Source organism: Oryzias latipes, chromosome 23 (genome assembly GCF_002234675.1).
Source record: "Oryzias latipes chromosome 23, ASM223467v1".
NCBI lineage: Eukaryota > Metazoa > Chordata > Actinopteri > Beloniformes > Adrianichthyidae > Oryzias > Oryzias latipes.
The window spans coordinates 13,094,395-13,114,481 of record NC_019881.2 but is presented as its reverse complement, the minus strand read 5'-3'; the positions used below and the strand labels follow the sequence as shown (position 1 = coordinate 13,114,481).

The 20,087-nt window shown below is 39.3% G+C and overlaps 1 protein-coding gene across 6 annotated transcripts in view; it reads right to left on the bottom strand.

Moving 5' to 3' along the window:
- Positions 1-20,087, bottom strand: part of grm8 (glutamate metabotropic receptor 8) — a 318,855-nt gene that overhangs the window by 52,459 nt on the left and 246,309 nt on the right. For all 6 annotated transcript variants that reach the window (XM_011491064.3, XM_020714307.2, XM_020714305.2 and 3 more), the window contains one exon: positions 14,882-15,085. In XM_011491064.3, the coding sequence (XP_011489366.1) occupies positions 14,882-15,085 (204 nt within the window). The remainder of the gene's footprint in view (positions 1-14,881; positions 15,086-20,087) is intronic.

Genomic DNA, 20,087 nt, shown 5'->3' with positions numbered 1-20,087 from the left:
AATATCTTAACATTGAAAGAATTGTTTGAAAGTGGGGTGGAAAAAAAGCACTTGACGTTGAATGAATATCTCAATCGTAAACCTTTCAATACAAGTCTAATCAAAGTTATGCGTCAATCCATACCAATCGAACATTAATTTTCTTAACCCTTGTGCTATCCTAGGCACTTTAACATTGGGAGTTGGGTCATCTAGACCCACTAGACAGTGCGCTGAACCTTTTTTCTTCTATGATTTGTGATCTTCACTGGTGTCCATGAAATCCTCTCCACCTTTATCCACCTTTGTCATGGTAGGGAGAACACGTCACCGTAAAGGTGGGGTCATCTAAGATAGCACAAGGGTTAAACATTCAAAAAATGTTAAAAAAATAAATGCATTTTAAAGTCCTTAGCATAAATAATGTATGTATTTACTTAAAGATTGATGGCGCAGTGTAAAAGATTTAGAAAGTACCATAATTAAGTTCAAATTCAAGTTTATTTATTTATATGGCGCCTTAACATGACCGCAATCAATCATCAAAATCTCAAAACATTAAAAACAGCAATAAAAAGTTCAAACAATTAGAAGTAACGTGGTAAAACAAGAAGACTGATAAAAGCAAGAGCAAATAAATTAAAAAAAAAAAAAAACAGCAGAGCAGAATCTCATGCCGTGTTAAAGGCTTGGCCAGTAAATAGGTTTTAGGGTGTTTTTATAAAGATGGACAGTGAGGGTGCCTGTCAAATGCTCGGAAGCAAAGCGTTCAGCAGCTTCAGAACTAGTAACTTTAGTTATTGTCTTTTGGTTGCTTTCCCTTTAGGTACTGTCACACCCAATCTTCTACCTCCATCTTCCTCACTCGCTCATGCCAACCAACATAATGCCCTCCTTGATTGCATTCATGAACCTTCTCTTTGGTCTTCCTTCAAGTTTCTTTCCATGTAGCTCCAACCTCAGCCTCTTTTTATCGAAATTATTTATCTCTAAAAAAGCTAATGTGAGTTGTTCCTCTGATAGATTCATTACTGGTCCTATTCATCCCCATCACTCCCAAAAAGAACCTCAACATCATCAGCTCTGATACCTCACCTTTGCCTCTCATCTCTTTCTCCCTGTCTCTAAACCAACAACAAAGCTGCCACTCACTACATTCTTCTATTCCTTTCCTTTTATTCTTGCCGCCACTCCCTGGTCACACATCACACCTGAAAGCAACTTCGATCGCTTCAACCTGCTTGCATGCATTTTTTGACTGTTAACCTTAAGTATTTACAGTCCTCCACCTTCTTCACTTCTATTTCCTGTTACCTTAGTGTTGTCTGGCTTTTTTCCTCTCTTTTTCAAACCTCTACCTTCCCCCACCTTCTCCCTGCTATGCCTTAGATGAGAATGTCATCTGCAAACATGATGGTCCACTGAGATTTGTGCTTATCTGTCAGCCTGTCCATCAGCACAGCAAATAAGAGGGGGCTCACAGCTGATCCACCTCCACATTGACTCCTCTGTTACACCAACAACACTCCTCACCACCATATTAAAGCTCCAATACAACTCCAACATACTCCTCTGCCAGTCCAGACTTCTTCATACAAACCACAGCTCTTCTCTCTGTATTGTATCAAAGACTTTCTTTAGATCTACAAAGACACAAAGGGGCTTCTTCTGACCTTGCGTGTTCTTCTCAAGATGCTTCCTAAAGAAAAAATTGCATCAGTTGTTTCTTTTTCAACGACAACTATCAACATTTCATCCACACCATGATAAAACACCTTGAACCCACTATAAATCCAAAAGCCTTCCCTATTTCCATCTGACCTTTGGAAGACAACCTTAATTTTTTCCATCATGCTGTCTGACTATAGTTTTCTATGTCAAAGTCCCTACAAAGTCCTATGCTCCTTTTATTCCATTTATCTCTTTGCTAACAAACTTCCTTCTCTTCTTCAACAAACAGTCCAATTTCTACCGGTACCCCATGGGTAAACACCAGTGGAGGTCATTGGTAACCCAGTGCACACACCCATCTGGTATGGAAGTTCTGTACCTTTTTTTCCATTATTGATTTGGCTTTTTTTTATTTTTCTTTCCTCTCTTTCTTTCATTGGGTTTCATAGTTTTGTTCTCTGAGTTGCAACTAGAAATCATTTAATTTCAGTCTGAGCCTTGATTAAATAACAGATATTATTTGTAGTAAGCGTCCGCATCTCAAATACTTTATACCACAAATGTTGAAAAGGTCAAAAGGTGTCACCCATTTCCCCCCAATTTAGCACATGATTAGTGTTTGGAATATATCCAGCTTCAAATGGTTATGCTTGGATGTTTCTCCTTCACATCTGTTCATCCTTTTCTGATATCAAGTTTGATGATTAAACTGACTGTTTTGTTCTCCACCGGCTCCAACAGTTGCTTTGACCCAGGAAAGTCGGTGTCACTCAATTCAGCTCTTTTTTATTTCTAGTAGGATATATATTCATAGTCACAATTTCCCCTTTTGTCTCATCTCTGTTCATGGATTCAAAAGTTATGCTACTGATTGCAGAGAATCTCTTCTCCCCAGTCTTGCCATACTGCAGCTTTCTTGATCGTCAAGCCAAACTAAGTTTGACCCCTCAGTAACATCCTGTCTGTGCCTCCCTCTCTATTTCTGTCAAAGGTCATTTTGGCTGGGCGTTTGAATGGTCGATTTCTTTCATCTATGAATTCAGGTTCTTCCATTTTCTTTCCCTTGTTAAATCCATAAACCACCACAGACCTTTCCTTCTCAGCCCAAGTCTTTTCACTTCCTGTGCACGCAGCGTAACTCTTTCTTATCTCTCTTAAACACACATTCTTCCCATCATTACTTTGCCTCTATGGCCATTTCTGCAAACAAACTTTGACATTGTTATGACCAGAAACTCCAGCTTCCTTTAAATCACTCCGCCTTTACCTGTGTCTATCTTAAGGCTTTTATACTCTAAAGTCATTGAGTTTTAACCTTTTCTGTCACTTGTCTCTCAAAAAATTTTTTTGAATTAATGTCTCTGCAGGTTCATGAACTTGAGGAGTTGTTGAACTTCTAATACTGTAGTCTTGTGTTTTTAGAGGTCAAATGAGTAGGCAGGTTAGTTCCCTTGCACCCCTGGGGTTGCTCAGTCAGGTTTGTAAGTTCTCTTAATTAGTGCAAGATGGTGCCAGGGGAAATGTCCGTCTAGTCCAGGGGTCGGGAACCTATGGCTCGCGAGCCATACATGGCTCTTTTGATGGTCACATGTGGCTCGCAGACAAATCTTTAATTATACTTTATTTTTTATTTTTTCATTAGACCAGTCCTCGGGCGCGATGCGATGCCAGAGGCGCGCAGTAGTTGCGGGGCTTGGAGAGAGAAATCTGCACCAGCACTATAAGTTTACAATTATCTATTATTTTAGAGTTTGTACCAGCCGGAAACCTGTTAATTGCCGTGCCTAAAACTGCGCGCTCTTTCTCAGAGACGGGCGCGCGCAGTTGCAGGGGTGAGTGAGGAAGAAAGCAGAGGGTGAGGGTGGGGGGGTTGTGGGGACAGGCAGCAGGTGAATCGCGCAGGGATTGTAAAAACGTAAAACCTGCAGCCCGTCACTCACTGCAGCGTGTGAGTGTGTGTTTGGCTCCGCGTCTGCATGTGAGCAGTCTTTGTCACATGATACACATCTACAGAACAGTCAGACCAACCTAAGATCACGTTTAAAGTCTCAACGCCTGCATGAAGCAGAAACTCCCCACGTATCAATCAGACTAGACCATCAGCAAAACTACCACGAGAAATACTCATCATTTATTAGCAACAGCATAACGATGTTATTAAAAAGAACCCACAGACTTATTGTACTTTAAAAATGTTGAAATTACATCAAATACACATATTCATTTGTATATTTAGTTTTAAACATATTGTCGCCGGACTGACTTGGACTGGGTGGCTGTTGGGACGCGTTATAAGTTCTGGAGTTCATTGAACGCATCAAGCAGAGATCTGATTGGCCCTCAGTTCTGTCGCTCAGCCTGTTAGGTAATTTGGACCAATTGGGTTTAGCTATGGGCCGAATAAGGGAAATGGGAGGGCTGATGCGGCAGTGAGGGAATATAAAGTTGGGAGAAGCGCTCTCGCCTCGGCGGGAGAGATTCGGGAGCTGCTGAATTAATTGTACGGCGTTTGTTGTGGTCTGTAGTAACCAGAATAAAGAACCTTAAAAGAGGTTAAGTCTCCGTGCCTCAGTGTGGGAAAGGGACACTACATTATTGTATGGCTCTTTGGAAATTACATTTCAAAATATTTGGCGTTTATGGCTCTCTTGACCAGAAAGGTTCCCGACCCCTGGTCTAGTCTCTCAGTTGGAGATATTGTCTGGCTGTTCTCTCTGATCATTTCTTTAGAAGACAAAGCAGGCGTTTTCTCTTATAGCTTTTAAAATATTGAACAATTTTCATTTTTTAATTCCCAATATTGCTTCAAGAAGAATATGACCCACTCTGGGTTCCCCTACAAATTCCCACATGGTGTCAGACAGATCAGCAAACTTCCTGTTGTCTTTCTTCAATGTTAATCAGATACACAGAGTTTCCGATAATCTACAGTTTTATACTCAGTTGCTGAATGTGATGGAAATTTGATGCAGTTCCTCAAAATACTACTGGGGGATGGTGTTAGATGAGAGCAATTTCTCATTAACTACTCTGATTAAAAAGTAGTTTTACACTCAAAATAAACTGCTTGTTGACAGCTTCTTTTCTGGACATTTCATGCATTAATTTATATTGATGGTAAGTCTGAAGGGGATATTTGTTTTTTATTGTTTTAGGGCAAAAATGTTGGCATTTATAGCGGTATGGCTTTTTTTCATGGACAACAGAGAATCAACCTTGATTTTCTGAACTGCTGTTTTTGTTTCTGGTCAGAGGGCCACTGTTTAAGAACATGCTAAACATGCATTCGTAAAGGGAGGGGCTTCTTCTTCTTTTTCTACTGTTTACTAGTGCATGTTTGCCACCTACAGTTAGATGAAGCTGGTTCGAAATGTCGTAGTGGTGCAAATCTCTTGAATCTTGCTCCGGGCTTTTTCTTTCACACCTCTATTCCAACACATGAAAGACTCGGTGTCATATAATTCCGGCCAGGACACAATTATTAATTTCTCCTCCATGAGTGATTTTAAGATGGTTAAAAGGAGGGCATTCATTCATCACTACCAAATCTGAGTCCCTGATTGGTCAAAGTTCAACTTGGTTTAACTTTCAACACGCATTCAATGACTGCGCTTTTTATACGTAGAGCCCAAGAACGGTCATAGAAACTTGCGTAGCTAAAAGCAGACGTGAGAGTTTAGAAAGTGGAAGCCCAAAACAAGCATGTATGTAGAGTTTTTATTGGAAGTCGTTGCTTGAACGCACATTGCCGAGGGTGTAAACATAGCTTTAGAAGTTCTCCTTTAATTTCCTTATTATGATTTCTTGGAAAATGTTGATTTCCAACCAATGTGAAGACTTTATGTTTAAATGTATTCATTAAATCAAGCTAGAAACTATTAGCAGACACCTATGTGTGCCAAAAAAGGACCTTCTAATGTGCCTTTTATCCAGACAAATAGTGAATTAGGAACAATAATTGGTTGGTGAAACTACAAAGACAACAGTTTTGTGCCCAAACATCATAAATATTGTACAGTTCAGCTGTTATAAAACAACTTTAAAAATTCAATTTTTTTAACAGAATAGTTAAACATGCATTGTGTTTTTGGTTATTTTAGTCATGAAACGTTTAAGTAAATGGGGCAAGTCTTAATTTCACGCGGCTGTACATAAAAGGCATAAGGATTTATGGGTGTTTGGATAATCACCGCAGCCCAGTAAGCCCTTAGAGAGAGGCCACCAGAAGCACTTAGCTCTGCACCACAGAGGCTTTAGGATCTTTAGACCTCAAAATCCTGTTGGCCACAATAAAGTGTGAAATTCTAAAAAGTTTAATTTTGATGTTCTTTTCAACCCGCTCTTTCAAGTCACACTCAATACATAGAAACTATTAATTGCAGAAAAATTACAACGCATTAACTCCAAATTTTAAAATTAGCAAAAAAAATGAATTGGCAACTTCTCAACCAGTGGCAACTGGAATGTTGTTTAGGGAATCACTATAGTAGAGATAGAAGAAAACAGCACTAATTTGAATATAAAATAGAATGATGTAGTTAATGAGCTAAGTACTGCAGTAAAGTCGTCATGAGTTGTAAAATCCAGCAACTGAGTTAAACAATATTCAAAAAAGGACTAAAGCCAAGATTCTGTTCTTCAGGCCAACTGGATTTGAATGGTGATATAGCTTCTTCAGTTCTATTTGCTGATGGAAATTCAAATGAATAACGTGCAGATTCTGTTAGAGATGCAGGAAAAGGTTTATAACGTGGGAGCATGTTTGAAACACTTAAAACATTGGATTGAAAGATTCCTTCTTTCAAGTGATAGGGGTGTGTACTTCCAACAAGCTCAAGCCTGATTGGATATAGTGGTCGCCATACAAATGATGACTTGACCAACTCGGGCCAATCGCTGCCGACTGACGCCGTCTGGATCCAACATGGCAGCGTCCGCATCTCAAAATAATAGCGACTTCACTTCGTTGGAGCCATTTTCTATGGGTGACGTCACACTCACTCTGCCCATTTCTCATATACTGTTAATGTCATTAAGAGCAGGTTTCTCCATGTTGACATAGATGTGGCATCAACAGTAAGTATACAGGTAAAAAGGAATGTCACATAGCAGGAGATCATTCTACTATCAAGGGTCCATCTCAATGGGTTGCACCTTGCTGACAAAATCTTGGGTGTCTTATGGAGTGTATCGTATTTCCTACTCACAGAGATAAGAAGGTCGCAGTATGTTTGGTCACATTGTGGATTACTAAGTTTGTGTTGCTTAGGTCTCAGGGGGCTCCTTCCTGAGAATTTTTGGTGGTTCACAAATACATGGGAGGGCATTTCTTGAAAAGAGGTTTAAAAGAAACCTCCAGTCAATAACATAATTGTACTTTAAGTTTTTTTTTTTTTTTTTTAAATGGCTATTAAAGGTCTTTGTGCACTGATTAGTTGGGTTTTTTAAGTGTTTTGTTTGTGTATGTGTTGGTTGAAAGGTTATAAATGTTTGTGTGGTGATCATCAAGCTGTTTTTTTTTTTTGTTTGACCATTTGAAAATGAATAAATAAGGAATAAGTTGCTATTGCCTGAGGCCACCATAACAGTGACTTTGAACTAGCTTGGCTGATGCTATTTATGTATTTATTTTTCAGATGCTTTAATCTGGAAGTTGAATGACTGCCCTATGGACCTAATCTACCGCTTTAACCAAAAGAGGAGGAAGATTAAGCAGCCTGTCATCTTTCATCAATGCCTATGTGATAGTATTGCTGTCCAGCCTGAGGAAAACTAACTTGGCAAGTATACAGAATGACCAAGTTTCTCCTTAAGTGGACAGTTTTATTTACTAATCATCTAATGGCATGCCCATAATCTAAGGAGATGGCTTTACAACTCATCAGGCAAAACAATGAATCAGTATAAAAGGAAAATCTAAAGTGACAAAATGTTACATTTCATTAACTGAACAGGAGAATAATTTAAAAAGATTCAGAAAAATATGCTCTATCAAAGCTAAAGGTGGCCCAGTTTTGAAAAAAACTACATATTTATTAGAGCTTCTATTGTTTCTGAGTTGACATTCCTTATGTTGGGTTGGTGGAATTATATACGATTGAATCCTTGTTTGCTTGGATAAGCCAGTAAGCTCACCAACTGATGAAATCTGGACAGCACAGTGAGTCTCAGAAGATCTCTTAAGGCTACATTTCCTATTGTTCATCTGATGAATGAGATGGGCCCTTTTTTATACTGTGCCTGTCACTAGCTGCCTTTCCATTACACATATGAAGACAACTTTATCAAAATTCCAGAAATGTTTCCATTAAATCATAATTATGTTAAAAAAAAAAAAAAACTCATACAAAAAAGTTAATCAAAAACACGGCGACAGATGTGAACAATACTTTGATTTATAGCAGATACATTCAAATTTCTGCTATGGCACTAACATCATCATCTATCAAAGAAGATGTTGGCGTCTTATTCAGGCTATGGAGCGGGAAGCTCCCTAAACGTGGGAGCGGCTATGGATGAAGCCATTTTGAGAAATGGGGATTTCACAGAGGAGCTGTGGATCCAACATTTCCACATGACACACTCAACATTTGATCAGCTGTGCGATGCTGTGGGTGTCAGAAGTCAGAACTCGGTCTCCCCCTCTGGTCACCGGTGGTAACCATCTCCAAAGTGCTGAAAGCACTTCGTCTCCCAGAACCCCCAGCGTGCACTTCCTGGATGCAACACACCTGATTCTCATTCACTCAATCAATCACAGTCTACTTAAGCACTGCACTGTGCCACACTCAGTGCGAAGTATTGTTTGTGCCACTCTGCCTTCTTTACTGAGTGTTACATTTGGACCTGATCTCCTGTCTCCTGATCCGACTCCGTTTGCCTGCCACTTGCCTGTACTTTGACTACCCTGTCTCTCCTCGGATAATCTTATGCCTGTTATCAACCCGTGCCTGTCCTACCCTGATTTAGCTTTGGGGACTTTTAGCTGAGCTAATAAACCTGCTGCAGTTGAATCCAGCCGTCTGCCTGTTCTTGTGACAGTGGGAACTCTTGTGGTGCCCGCTGTCCAGCACCCAAGGCAGCCAGTTCCTATCAAGAAGCACATGGTCATGTGACTCATTTAATTAAAAAAACAAAAGTGTTTCCATTGAAGTTTTGCAACATATGTCAATTTCAATACGCCTCAAAAACCACCCCCTACAAGCGAAAACATTTTTTTTGACAGATGATTTTTTTTTTCCAAAAATAATTAAAAAAAAAAGCAGATTTATTATCGTAAATCCAATTTGCGCAATTTCATAGTTAATCCAAACATAGCTAATGTAGGTGTTTTTTTGTTGTTTTTTTGTAAACATAGTTTGTGACTAAAATACTAAGTAAGTTGAATTATTGGAATAATGTTCCAAACACATCACTAGTGTTGCAGAGTTTGTTTATAATGCATTTTAATGAAAAACTCAATGAACACTTTAAATCATCCTTTCAAGAAGACAACTTAAATAAATTCTTTTTTTTTAAATAAAAAAAAATCTCCCAAAAAAATAAAATCCACCATGTAATGTACAGAAGGTGTTGATGGAGACACACATTTTAAAGAAGTGGGTGAAAGAATAAAGGCATTTATCAGTTTTACTAAAGGTTTGGAGAGTGCAAACATCTTCTTTGTGATGTTTAATTCAACATTTTCTAAAATCCACTTTAGCTTTAATTTAGGCGGTTGTCGCCAACAAATCAACAGTGTTTACCAACCCTGAGCTTCAAGTGTCCTCATATCCCAGCATGTTTTACTTTTTCCACTTGTCTAACATTTTTGAATAAAGCTCATCAGCTCTGTAGAGACTTGCTAATGAGTTACACTAATTTTAATCAGGTGTTTGAGACAAAGGACAAAAGTTAAGGGAAATAATGATTTTACTGACTTGTAGTAATAACATAATAGGGTCAAATTGATCTTTTTAAATTATCCTCTGAATTATTTATGTTTTTTGATAAAACATGTCTAACGTTAATTTGTTGGTGATGGCGTACGCAAGAAAAAAAACAACTTTTTTTTTTTTTTCTTGTTCTCCCTTTATTCTACTACTGTGGATTTTTGAAATTGTCAAAAGTGTTTGTTTTCAGGACATTCTTTCAAAAAAAAGTATGTTTTTGTTCTTTACAGCTTGCATTTCGGAAGATAATGAAACTGAATTTGCCTCTTTCTCAAAAACTTGCAAGCATTGTACCAGAGAAGATGGAGGATTATGTTCTTTTCCGTGTGACAGAAGAGTAATTGATTAAAGTTTTATTTTGGTGCACACGTCATCATCTCTTATGGAAGATTTAGTTGTGTTTTTTTGCATGTAAATATTAATAAACTCTTTTGTTTTCTCCAAATTAGCCATCGTGTTTTAATTTTATTTACCTGTTTATTATAGATTAATACATTAATGAGGCGTTTTCATTTGAGTCTCGCCCTTTAGAGCTGTATTTTGAAGAGATAGGGTACAAACAAAAGTATTTAAGGAGTTAAAATAAAGATTATTATATTTTGAGGAGTGTTTTTTTTGCATAGATTGGCCATGGGTGCCACTGATGCTACCTACATGCCGGATGTGAAGCACTTTCAACAATGCTCTAAATGCGGATTCTTGAACAAGTATATGGTATTCAAACTGGCTTGTTGCTACCCGGTATTAGCACATGTAGTCACACTTGGTGAAAAAGGCTTGGTGCAAAAAGTGCTGTTGTTGTGAGGATAGCGCCGCGGATGGCTGCTCTCTCGCACTTATCACTTTCTGGGAAATCAAAGCGAGGTGGAACGTGCTTCTAACTAAACGAAGGTGCGTGCACAGATGTCACTGTGCTAAAGAAGACATGCAGCCCGCACTTGGAGTGTTTTTTCATAAACTGTAGACCCTTCTACTCTCCGCTGGAGTTTTCCTCGTTCGTGCTGGTCGGTGTTTACATTCCACCACCGGCGTGTGCAACGCAGGCGTTACAGCAACTCGCTGACCAGATCACAGATGTTGAAAAAAAACACCCGGACTGTCTGGTGATTATACTCGGGGATTTTAACAGAGCAAACCCCATAAATACCCAAATACAAACAGCATGTGACTTGTCCCACCAGAGGCTCGAACATTTTGGACCACTGCTACACGACAATAAAGGACGCATGTCACTCTGTTCCCCGCGCTGCCCTAGGACTTTCCGACCACTGCCTAGTCTATATTATCCCAACCTACAGGCAAAAGCTGAAATCAGCTAAGCCCATAGTGAGGACCGTGAAGAAATGGTCGAATGAGTCAAAGATACACCTGCAAGCCTGCTTTGACTGCACTGATTGGAGCGTCTTCAAGGCTGCTGCCTCAGACCTGGATGAACTCACTGACACTGTGACATCCTACATCAGTTTTTGTGAGGACATGTGTGTCCTCACAAAACCTTCTGCACATTCAACGACAACAAACCATGGTTCACTGATAAGCTGAGGCAACTACGTCAGGACAAGGAAGAGGCCTACAGGAGTGGTGATTGGGAATGGTACAAGGAAGCCAGGAATAAGCTGATAAAGGAGATCAAGGTTGCAAAGAGGACCTACACTGCAAAGTTGACGGACCAGTGTTCTGCCAACGACTCTACTGCAGTTTGGAAAGGCCTGCAGACCATCACCAACTACCGGAGACCATCTCCCCGCCCCTCAGACAGTTACCACCTGGCTGAGGAGCTGAACGACTTCTACTCAAGTCGAAAGAACTTCACCTTCCCCCTCAGCCACCATTTCCATCACACAGGATCGACCTGCAATCCCAACCTCCCCCACACCTGCCCCCTCATCCGCAATGAGGATCTGTGAACGAGATGTGCATCAACAGTTCCAGAAGCACAAGATCAGGAAGGCTCCAGGACCAGATGGATTCTTTCCCTCCTGCCTGAAAGTCTGTGCTGACCAGCTAGCTCCCATCTTCACCAGGATCTTCAACAGTTCCCCTGGAGATATGCGTGGTCCCTGCTTGTCTCAAACTCTCCACCATCATCCCAGTTCCCAAGAAGTCCCCAGTCACAGGATTAAATGACTACAAACCAGTCGCCCTGACCTCGGTAGTCATGAAATCCTTTGAACTACTGGTGCTGTACCACTTGAAGGTCATCACAGAGCCTCTGCTAGACCCCCTGCAGTTTGCCTACAGAGGAAACAGCTGAGAGGATTATTGGTTCCAGCCTTCCCCCCATTCAGGACCTGTACCAATCCAGAGTCAAGAAGCGGGCTGGCAGAATCGTAAAAGACCCCTCTCATCCCGGACACTGCCTTTTCAGCCTCCTCCCGTCAGGGCGGCGCTTTAGGACTATTCGCACCAAAACCATTCGCCACAAAGACAGCCTCTTCCCCAGAGCTGTCACTCCAATGAACTCCTGACTCCAGAAACTGTCACACCGGAACTCCTGCTGCATTTTGACTTAGTCTTTTTTCCTCATTAGTTATGTTTATTTATTCCTATACCTTATATTACTTTCTTTTTTATTATTTATCCTTTTTTTTTGTCTTGTCTTACCCCTCACACTTTTTATACCTTGCTAGTTTGTACGAGAGCACAAGGCACCAAAGACAAAATCCTTGTACATGCGCTGTACTTGGCCAGTAAAGCTGATTCTGATTCTGATGTGTATAGCAGTGCAAATCTCTTAATTCTTGCTCTTTCACAGCTTTATTCCAGTACATGAAAAACTTGATGTCACATAACTCTGGCTGGGCACAAACTGCTAAAATAGATCTCACCTCCATGATCAATTTTTTGGCACTTTCGTGTTTTAAAGAACACTAGCCATATCTCACTATCAAATCAGAGTCCCTGATTGGTCAAAGTTTAACTGGTTTAACCATTGACGCACACTCAATGGAGACACGTTTTGTTCATAGAACATGAAATCGGTCCTAAAAACTTGTGTAGCGACATAGAATTTTTATTGGAAGCAGTTGCTTGAATGTGCCCTACCAAGGGTGTAAAGTTAACTATAGATTCTCCGTTTTTAAGATTTTTACCCCTTTTTCACCTGTTGTTGGTCTGCTTAACTATGTACCTTAAAAGTATAAATAAATATTACGTCTTGATGCCGAATTTAAAACTATTTTCTGTGACTTGTGGGAAATTTCTAGGGCACTGGATTTTGGAATTGTAGATTCAGACAACTCCAAAAAATGGCAAACACACTATGTAGTGTACTGAGTAGTAAAGGGCTTCGGACATAACGATATTTTTAAACGTTTATTTTAGAAATTTTTCTGAAATCTATTGTGATACTTTAGCTCTTTCTTTATTTTAATTAAATCTGGGCTTGAAGACTATTTACCTAAGCTTGCTAATGAAACTTCAGATCTTTCGGGATCAGTACATTACAGGGTGTCTAAAGGTGACGTTAAAACTCTTTGCGGAAGAAGATCAAGCATTTGTGCTCATATTGTTGAGCACTTTTATAATATTTTGTGACACTCATTGATCGCTTCAAGATTTATTTATTTGTTTTTTCTGCACAGGGCGACTTTCAGAAATTGAGAAGGGTTCAGTGGTTTATCTGGGGATTCAGTTTGTGACCTTGTGTTTATAGGATGATATATCCCGCCTCTGGGCTCGTAATAACGGAGGAACCCCACCTGAGCACTAACCTGCTGCTGCTGCTGCAGCATGAAAGAGCAATCAGCGGCTCCCCGTAAACTGTGCTGCACAACTTCCATCAAGACAAACCCAGATAGCCAAGAAAACAGCAAACAAATTATGCACACATTCCTTCACAGACCTGTTTTTCACCGTCTTAATCTCCTTTCTAAATCAGACAACCGTTGCTGTAATCTGCACAATGCTGCAGTGTGTGTCTGCTTTCCCGCTCGCTGGCTCATCTGATTTGATATATTCCACAAAGTACGGGGCAGAAAAGCACAGGAAATGAAATGGGTGTTCAGACACATCAAGAAAAAGGAGCTTAATAAGAGGAGATTTAAATAAAGGGCCGGATACCACTTGGAAATGAGCAAATATTTCTCAGGCCCCCTAAAACAAATCAACAGTCCAAAAGACTGAAGGAAATGAATGACTGGGCAGTACAAAAAGACTGAATAATAAGTTACAGAAAGAAGATTAATATATATTATGAAACATAAAAGTCAATGACATGTTTTTAGGACGATTATACAATTAAAGTTCCAAGGAAGGCACAAAAAAGTCTATTTAATCAAAATTAAGTTTTATATGCTTTTAACAAATTTGTGTTTAGTTCCTATTTGAAGTCAAAGCTAAATATTATGCAAATATGAGAGGAAATACCCACCCTCTTATCTATGCAGGCCCAAGCAGGCACTTCCATGATTTTTCAAGCAATGAGCCGCATCCTGTTTGTTATACTGCATCACACGCCTGCAACCATCCCGAGGAGCAGACTCACGCCAAATTTAAAACTTTGCCTTTTTGTTGTTTTACCTTTTAACAAAGGCACAAAAAAGGTTAGAAGACAAAGGAATACCTCATTCTTTCTTCTATTATAAAAACTAGATTTATGTCAAACGAACTAGAAAAAAATATAGTTTTTAGGACAAAGGGACGCGGTATTAAGAGCACTGCACTATGACAGATATCAATAATCTGTCATGCAGGTTCTTTCAGCTTCATCTAAAAGTTTTTTTCTTTTTTTCAAGGTTCTTAGGAGCCCTTAAATAAAAACATATTGTTTTCCGATTTTAACCCTTAAGATTCTTGATGCATTTTTCCAGCAAAATAAAAGTATGTGGAATCCACCAAAGACCAAGTGGACAAGATAATACATTTCTGACATGTTTTTTCTGTTACATGCGTTCTTCTGGGTTACAAAAAGGTATTGTGTTGTGGAACCAAGAGACTGGAGATGGTGGAGTTGGCCTCGTCCAGAGAAGCAATATCCGTTGTTGTGCAATCAGTGAGATGACTAAAATTATACTTTTTTGCTTGACTGACATCTTTACCTTGGGGTTCGGAATACTGAGGATATTTCTGTGTAGGCACAGAATTCAATTTGGAATCTGAACAGGTTTAAAATGCCCCAAAATGTGACTTCCAGAACATTTACAAATATGGGCATGAGGTTACAGGGAGTTTGTGAGCTTCGATCACACCTCTTTATGATATTTAGGTATAATTGGACAAGTCTGGATTTACTATAATGTTTTGTGTTAAAAAAATAACAAAACAACAACATGGAAGTGCACGCCATTTTTAAGACTTACCAGTAAAGTTGACAGCACGGATGTGGCTGAGCAGCTCTTTTCCATCGATGTTCTGGGCCATCCGCGGACACAGACCGGGGTAGCCGTAGCAGAGCTCTCGGTGCATTCGGTGAAGAGCATGGGCCATGGCATAAACTGCATCCATCACAAACTGAACCTTCCCTTCTTGTTCATAACTGGAATCTCGACCGACTTTTTCCAAACCTTTAACAGAAACAAGTAAGAGATCGTGTATTATTGAAGAGCATTAGAGTAGTGGTTCCCACCCCCAGTTCGTGGTCGCTGAAAGAAAAGAAAAAAACACAACCTCATTTTTGTGCATTTTATTTATAGTCTCATTCTGAAGGAATTTTTATTTTGGAAAACTAAAAGAGTCTCTCCACCACATCCGACTCATTCTTGACTCATGTCAAGTCATTCGGTCATGTGATGAAAATCCGTCCGCTACTTCTTAAAGCGGCTGCGTCAACCACTAAATTGACAAAGCTAAAAAACTATAACTTATTTAAAACGTTTCTTTTTGCAGTAAAGAGACAGTTAGGAAACAGAAAAAGAGTCTTTGACCTCAAAATAAAATAAAGCAGCATTTAACAGATAATACCCAGGAGTCCAGTTACAATAAATCCAAATATGGATTTATTGTAACTGTTGCAACAATAATAGTAAGAATGCATAATATTCATCAACTGGCTGTTTAATGTCACAAGGATGCTGCTAATAAAGTTGCTCAAATGGTTTATGGTTATATTTAGAAAGTACCAGCTTTGGTTGTTTTTATTTTTGAAGTTATCTGACCTTAAAAATCAGACGAGGCGGAATTTGGCGTCTGATTTTTATAAGCTTCAACAATGACAGTTATGGGTTAAAGGAAAATCTAAATCCCATTTTAATGGATCCCACACAAAATCTAGCTAAGTTTTAACAAACTACAGACATTTTACAAATGATGAAGATAAACTTTACCCCACAAAAGTTAAGTTAATGAACTTGAAACTAAAAAAAAAAGAAAAAAAAGAATTGGACACCCACTTTAGCCTTGTACAGGCCAAATATCGTCTGACATTAAACCAGTCCATGGCCTTAAATGGTTAGGGATCGCTTATTTAGAGCACCTCTATATGTTTCTTACACAGCTGGTACAGGGAACCTAACATAAGATTACAAAAAACAAAATGAAATGATGAAATTAGAGATGACAAAAATGTACAATGGTTAACATAAGGAAAAAAAGACAACAGAGTCCCATCCCAGGAATAGGTTAAAAGATGTAAAATCAAAAATGTTGGAGTAAGAAAAAACTTTGTAAAGAGGAAAGAAGAGAAAAAATGAAAAGGTTGTGCAAAGACATGCTGACCAGCAGGAAGGCTGCAGGGAACCCAGGCAGACAATGACAAACAAGTCCTCTTAGTCCATTTTCACCCTGACAGCAAAGCTACAAGAGAATGAACAGCATGTTCTGAACTACTGATAATGGCATTTCTGTGTCACAGGGAATGGTTATGGACGTTTTTATAGTGAATAAAAAAAAGGACTTCTACATTTTTGACCCTGGTTGCACATCTATTTGCCACCAGCGCTTGGTTCAAGCTATATTTTCTCACATGGTATCCCCGCCCCTTTCTTTCTGATTGAAACATTGGATCCTCCTTTGCAGACTGTTCATGTGTTTGTTTTTTCCCTTTCATTAAGCCCCGGTTATTGCTCCAGCTTCCCTAATTACTGCAAAGTAATGTTTGTTTATCCAGTGGTGATGAACATTTGCATTTATTTTTCCCTTCTTGCCTTAATGCTGTCGTGCAAATATGACACACTCCCCCATCCAATCCTCCGTTCGCACACACAATAAATAAGCTAACGCACAAAGTTACCTCCAGCTAGTAATTCATTGACAGGGCTTTATGTAATAACTCAATGGCCTAATAAGATAATGAAGAAAGAGCAGAGTAAAACCGAGGCAGAAACCAGCCACATTCATTTTCTGGGTTTCATTAAAAAGATTGGATATGTATTCTTTGTTGTGATCGTCTCCTGCTCACCTCATATTCTTTCTTTTCAACCCCCCCCCACCCCGTCTCACTCTTTTTGGCAACACTCACTCATTTCTTACATGTAACAGTCACCTTCGGGCGACAGGGGGTGAATGCAGATCCATCTGGGCTGAGTTGAATTAACAAGACCAGAGGCAGCTTAAATCAATGTGAACACTCATAATGAGCTCCAGAGGATGAAATGCAACCCAGTGTTCTATGGGGTTGTGCTGCTACTCCTTATTTGTGAGTTTTCTGGTGTCTGCACTGATGTGTGAGAGCGTCACCAGCAGCACTGGCAGAAAGTCGCTCCCACCGGCTCGCTGATGACGGATCTACAGATGTGTCGGTGGGAGCAGCTCTGCAATGTGAAGGAGAATGCACCTTTTTTTTTTTTTTTTAATCAGACGCAGCACCTTTACTAAGATTTCATTTTGTAGAATCCTTCAGAAAATGCTTTTACCTCTGCAGAGACACCATCAATCTTTTCCTCATGCTAATGCACCATAAAACTGTGTTTTCCGAGCATCCTAAGCGGATCCCACTGAAAGACAGTCTGCTGAGTTTAATGACAGCAAATGCTCAAAATACTGTTTTGGCTGTAACTGATATTATTCCTTTTTAATTTTGTTTTTTAAAGCCAGCCGTATAAATTGTACAAGCTTTTGTTTGGACACATAAAAGTTCACACTGACCTTGGCAAGGAATATCAATTTTCAATTAAAAAAATTATGTAAATGCACATAAATGCTTGATATGGGCTTCTACTTTCACATGTCACTACGCAAGTTTCCACGAATATTTTCAAGCTCCACGTACAACACGCACGTCCACTGAACGAACGCATGTTAAAAGTTAAACCAGGTCAAACTTTGACCAATCAGGGAGTTGTATTTGTGATGTATGGATGGCATCCCTTGTATTTCACAGAAGGGGCAACTACTGTTTGAGAACCGTTTGAAAATTGATCATGAAGGTGAAATTAATAAATCCACTTTGTGCCTGGTTGGAATTATATGAAACCCAGTTTTTAATATTGGGTGATAGAGCTGTGAAAGAAAAAGCCTGAAGCAAGATTCCACACAACACTCACCGACTGGCAGCAGCAACCAGTTAAGTTCATCACTTTTAGGGTGCATTTAGACTTGAAAGGCTGTTGGTCTGGACCAATTCCACCTTATTTGGTCAGGATAGAGTCCTGAACCCTCCATTTGGTCTGAATTCAGACTGATGTCAAAAGGACATTTGTGTTTCGAAACCAAAGCTTGTAAACAAAAGCATGCGATTAAATATCTCTTCAGACATTGGTCAGGAACTATGAGGGCGGGGCAAAGCAACAGTAGAAAGAATATTGGAAGTTCTACCCTTTGCAATCCTTGTCGGGATAGTTATTTAAACTTTATATATGTCTTATCGCCATGGTTGCTACCTTCCTCTGTTTACATCCCACAATACCCAGCTACATTGGCTGTTTTGGTTCAGTTGCTCTGCTTCGGGAACAGATTGCATTCAGACTGAGGAATCTCAGAGCGGACCGAAGCTCAGTCCGATTGGAAATGAACCAAGACAACCTGGAAAGATGGGTATGAGAGCGGTTCCTGGTCCTGGACCAGGATGTATTCTTGGGAGTATTCTGACTGAAAATTTGCCCCGCATTATTGGTTGAAATTAACTCTTGTTCTTTTAATATCTGAATACATCCTTCGATTTACACAAAATTACACAAACACTGTGTCACCATGTGACATCTTAAAACCAGCCAAAACTTTGTTCCACTTTTCATTTTCAATGAGATTTTTATTATTTGATGTGTTTTAGAGCTGTGATGTCTATGATGACAGAATACATAATACCAACTTTTTGTCTTAAAAATGATTGAGTGCTCTTTTATAGAGCTTGATTTTTGTTTTTTTATTTTTAAAAAAAGCTGTTGTATAACCATAAAGCTAATTTTTCAAAAGGATTTTTTATGTGTAGAATTGTTGTCATTTATTTTATTTATTAAAATATTTTTGACATATTTTCAAATTTGTTATGCTTTTGTGGCTATTAAAATATAACCTTAGAAGTAGAGTACTTTCCCTGTTTTATAATTCACCATCATAACAGACTGCATTATGTAGATATTTCTAAACATTTCTTAGCCGTGCGGGTCGCTCCCGCCTGTGTGTGGTTCAATGTCAGAGCATTGTGGAAGGAACTTAAAGCTTCCTTTGCACACTTTTCCCCCAAATAATATGCAAACGCGTGTTGCCTGACTGCTTTTGGTGAGCCAATTCAATCAACTTGTTAAACACTCAATGCACTTCACCCAGCCACTGATGTTTGTGAAAACAAACATCAATAGAAGAGTGCACCAAGGGGAGCCTAATGCAATTAAAAGACTAACAGATTCACCTGAGATCTCATCTGTTGCAGTTAAAACAAATTTTTTAGCAACCACCAACTAATGCAAAAAAACATGGATTCTCCATTTGATGAGAACCATATATACTTGAATGTGTGAAGATCCATTGTATCCATTGTAGGTATATTTTCATGAATATAAGGAGGTTTTGTTGGCGACAAGTCCTGAAAAACAAAAACCCAATTACTGAATTTTACGGACAGGCACGATTCGAGATATTTGCAAAATATGGGAAAACATAAGAGAGAAGTCATTGACTGTAAACAAGAACTGGACTGAGGGAATGTGATGTCACCCAAATTAAAATAAATAAATAAATTAAAATCAATGGTACAACAGAAAAGCCTGAGGGGAATCAAGCCCAAGACTTGAATTTCTCTCAGCAGCTTGTAGGCCTTGTTGGTTTGAGGAGTTCCCAAAGCAGTAGATTTTTGATAGTTCAGTAAATTGACTGCTTTATTTTTTAGAATAAAATGTGGCTAAACACACAACATCACAAATGTATGCAAAGGAAATTTACATGGTCAGCATACTGTGCTTATTCCCCTACTTTCCCTTGCTTATTGTCCCCTGAAGACTTCTGATTTGCTCGATCCTATTTATATAAACAATGTGATTTAGCTGCTGCAAGGCCACTCTATAGAGTCTGTCTCTATGCTTAGCGCAGGAGCGTGAGACCTCCCTGTGGGTGGCGATGCGGGGGCAAATGGGTAACACTTCACTGCAGGGAGAATGAGAATGTCATTGTCCGGGGACATAATAGTTGTTTCTA